Here is a 3,533-nt window from a genome sequence, read left to right on the forward strand (position 1 = left end):
CTCAGTCTAGCCTCTGCTCTTTGTTTCTTTCTCACCCAAGGGACTGCTTTTGCATGTCCCATGGTGTCTGTGTCCCCCAATAAGACGCACAAGAAAAGTGGATTTTGGACTCACCGTAAAATCCCTTTCTCGTAGTCTTCATTGGGGGACACAGCAGCCACCCTTTCTTTCATTCCAGTTTCTGGTTGGCCTGTAGTTTCAGGTTATTTTTCTGTTGTTGTACTGTTTGCGTATTGTTTTTTTGAATTAGCTTGGTGCCAGTGGGCGAGTATAGCCTGATGGAAGGAGCAGACATCTTTTATTTTTTTCTTAGCATCAGTCTCCTAGTAGCAGCAGCCTATAACCCATGGGGGAACATTTATTAAGTCCGGCGTTTTTTACGCCGGACTTATAGATGTCCCCGCAACTCCGGCACTACGGGGATTTATGTAGAGGCGGACTGCCTCTACATAAATCCCGTGCGCTCTGGTGCGCACCGCCGAAAACCTACGCCAGCTGAGGACTGGAGTAGGTTTTCGGCTTATCTTTTTGCGGAACGGATTTTGAATCGCGCGGACTCTGAGTCCGCGCCCTCCGTTCCGCCCCCTTCACACCCCCTCCCCGCCCCCCGGCGTACCCGGTGGAAAGTGCCGATTTGCAAATATTTTATTTGCAAATCGGCCATTTGTGAATAAAATATTGCGCAAATCGGCAATTTCCGCTGAAAACCCCCGGACCGCACGATGATACATGTCCCTCTAGGTGTCTGTGTTCCCCAATGAAGACTACGAGAAAGGGATTTTACGGTGAGTCAAAAATCCACTTTACCTACTAAATTGATTCCCTACAATCGATCAAAATACTAACACTAAATCGATACACTAACACTCTACCTCCTCCAGCATCTGTACCTGTCTTCCAAATACCAACATCTAAGCCAAGCATCAGGTGACCCAGACCTATATAGACCAAGGTCACTTGATGCGGCTGACCAATCACTGCTATGCCAGTAGCCAACAGAGCTACGGCATAACAGGATGTGCCAAGTCTTCCCTGCATTTTTATTGGCTAATTAAACCTGCCAAACATGTGGGGAGGAGACTTGCACTTTGACCTGAGCACCGCAAGGTGCATGTCCGAGCACTATGCTTCAGCTACTCTACATTTTCTCATTGTTCAGAGCAAAGCAGAAGGAGATGCATAAAGTACAATACAAAACAAAAATTTAAAAAACTCAATTAATCAACAAATTACTGTTATATCTTCCAATATGCAATCACAAATCTTTTTTTTATTCTATTCTGTCTATTTTTGGAGTGATAAGATGTCTATACTCATTTCCTTTTTTTTCCGCGTTTTAATTAACAAGGATAATTGCACTTCTTGCTTTCTTTCCCATATACATCGGGGATTAATATGTTGTTGTTTTTTCAAATATTTATACCCAAAAGAATATTACCAATATGTTATAAACCATATGTAAACAATGGAGTGTGTGTGTGGCAGAAGGTATAAATACCGAGCACCCAAAGACATCAAGGCAACAGATTTTTTTTTATCCATATGTACCTATATGCAATATTTTATTTCTGCATTTTTTTATTATACATAAAAAATCTATTTCATGTAAGAAACTATTATATCCTTCCATCAAGATCAACTTTGGAAATTGAACGTATGGTATGTAAATGAGTTTACCAGAATAAGAGCAAACTGGAACCAATGTCCAAAACATGGTACAAAATGACAAAAAAAGAAAACCGATGTGGAAACATAGCCTTTTCTGGCTTTGGCAAAAACTTCTAGCTAAATGTTGACTAAAATACTACGCGTGAGCCTAGCCTAATGACGTATTTTACTTATATGCTCGCTCAGTAGGTATCAGGATGAATGTGCATGCAGGTTAATGTGTGCCTTATGAGATGAATGATAAATGGGCTTTACTATTTGTAAGTCAGAGTCCTTGTCTTGCATATAAGTCACAGAACAATCACAATGTGATATAATATGTATCATGCATACAGAAGAATATCTTGACACCCTATATCTAAGGTCAGGGCGTTTTCTGCAATGAGGCCAAATTATTTTTAGCCTCCGATGACAGATTTGCTGAGTACTCAAGCATATTCCAGGGAGTGGCCTTAAATCATACTGTCTATCATTGTCAGCTACATACCACTGACTTCATTGACCCCCATGGTCGAATTATCTCCATGCATGTGTAACTTCTAAACCTGTTTCCTTCTTCTACCGTACTGTCAAGATCAAAAAATTTTAATTTCTTCACTTTCACAGATCTGGAGGACTTATTATTATGTATCAGGAAGATGTGTGAGGACAATGCCACCTCCAAGATTTTTCTTCAAGGGTTCAAAACCCTTTACAACTATAACATTGTGCTCTTCTTTTTCTTCCTTCTAATTTTTATAGTCATACTGGTTGGAAACCTTCTTATCATTGTATCGGTATCAGTCAGTAAGCAACTCAGACATCCCATGTACTTCTTCCTTAAGAATCTATCAACAGCTGATGTATTATTCACATCAAACATCTTACCGGCATTGTTACATGTCATTCTATGGGCAGGCAGTCACATATCTCTAACTGGATGTATTCTCCAATATTATCTACATAGCTCTCTTACGGTTGCTCAGTCATTCCTACTAACAGTTATGTCTTATGATCGATATCTCGCCATCTGTTACCCATTACACTATGCTGCCATCATAAATTCTAAAAACAGTCTGTACCTTGTGAGCTTCTCTTGGATTTCCTCCTATATTCTTATGTCAAGTGAACTAATATTTATATTCCAGATGGAGTTTTGTGGCTCCAGCGTCATTGACCATTTCTTTTGTGACTTTGCCGAAATTGTTAAAATTTCAGCTTCTTCCAATTCGATTCTATTGTGGGAAGATTTTGTTGTCTCTTTGCTTAGTGTCTTTTTTCCATTTCTTTTCATTGTTTCATCTTACATCTGCATCTTCTTAACCATCTTGAAGATTTCCTCCATGTCTGGACGGAAGAAGGCTTTCTCCACCTGTAGCTCTCACCTGCTGGTGGTCTGCGTTTATTACGGCACGCTGATCGCCATCTATATGGTACCATCTGGAGATAACGTTCAAAATGAAAATAAGTTCAAATCTTTAATTTACATAGTGTTACCGCCGCTTATTAACCCTATAGTTTACAGTTTGAGGAATCGGGAGATGTTAGAGAGTATAAAGACACTTATGTATAAGTATGTGCGGGCAGAGAAATGCTGGAGAGTGTAGTGGTGGGGCTGTTCTTGTACACTTACTTCCAAGATGTCGGCCTTGACACCTACTTTTATGGCTTGTTTCTTAACTCTAATAAAGTCAAAGCTACATAAAGAATCACTGTCAGGTAAGAGCACCACATATTGGCTACATTTACAGTGCATAGAAATACATTTTATATGTAACTTTTGAGAGTTCCTAATGCAACTGTTGTATTAAAACAGATTGATCAAAATGACATTGAAAAAACAAAAATTTACACAAATTACAGAACATGTTATTACACTAGTATAG

General features: G+C 39.4%; 1 protein-coding gene across 1 annotated transcript; it reads left to right on the plus strand.

Annotated features, from left to right (window-relative positions):
• Positions 1–2,651: 2,651 nt before the first annotated feature.
• On the plus strand, positions 2,652–3,254 carry LOC138789226 (olfactory receptor 1E5-like). The gene has a single exon (XM_069967835.1). It carries the CDS (start codon positions 2,652–2,654, stop codon positions 3,252–3,254), a length of 603 nt encoding a protein of 200 aa, XP_069823936.1.
• Positions 3,255–3,533: the final 279 nt, after the last annotated feature.

The sequence above is a fragment of the Dendropsophus ebraccatus genome, chromosome 4 (assembly GCF_027789765.1).
Source record: "Dendropsophus ebraccatus isolate aDenEbr1 chromosome 4, aDenEbr1.pat, whole genome shotgun sequence".
In the NCBI taxonomy this organism is placed as follows: Eukaryota; Metazoa; Chordata; class Amphibia; order Anura; family Hylidae; genus Dendropsophus; species Dendropsophus ebraccatus.

What these genes read in the sequence shown, in the direction of transcription:
- LOC138789226 (XM_069967835.1), top strand. Translation starts at nt 2,652, where the DNA reads ATGTCTTATGATCGATATCTCGCCATCTGTTACCCATTACACTATGCT.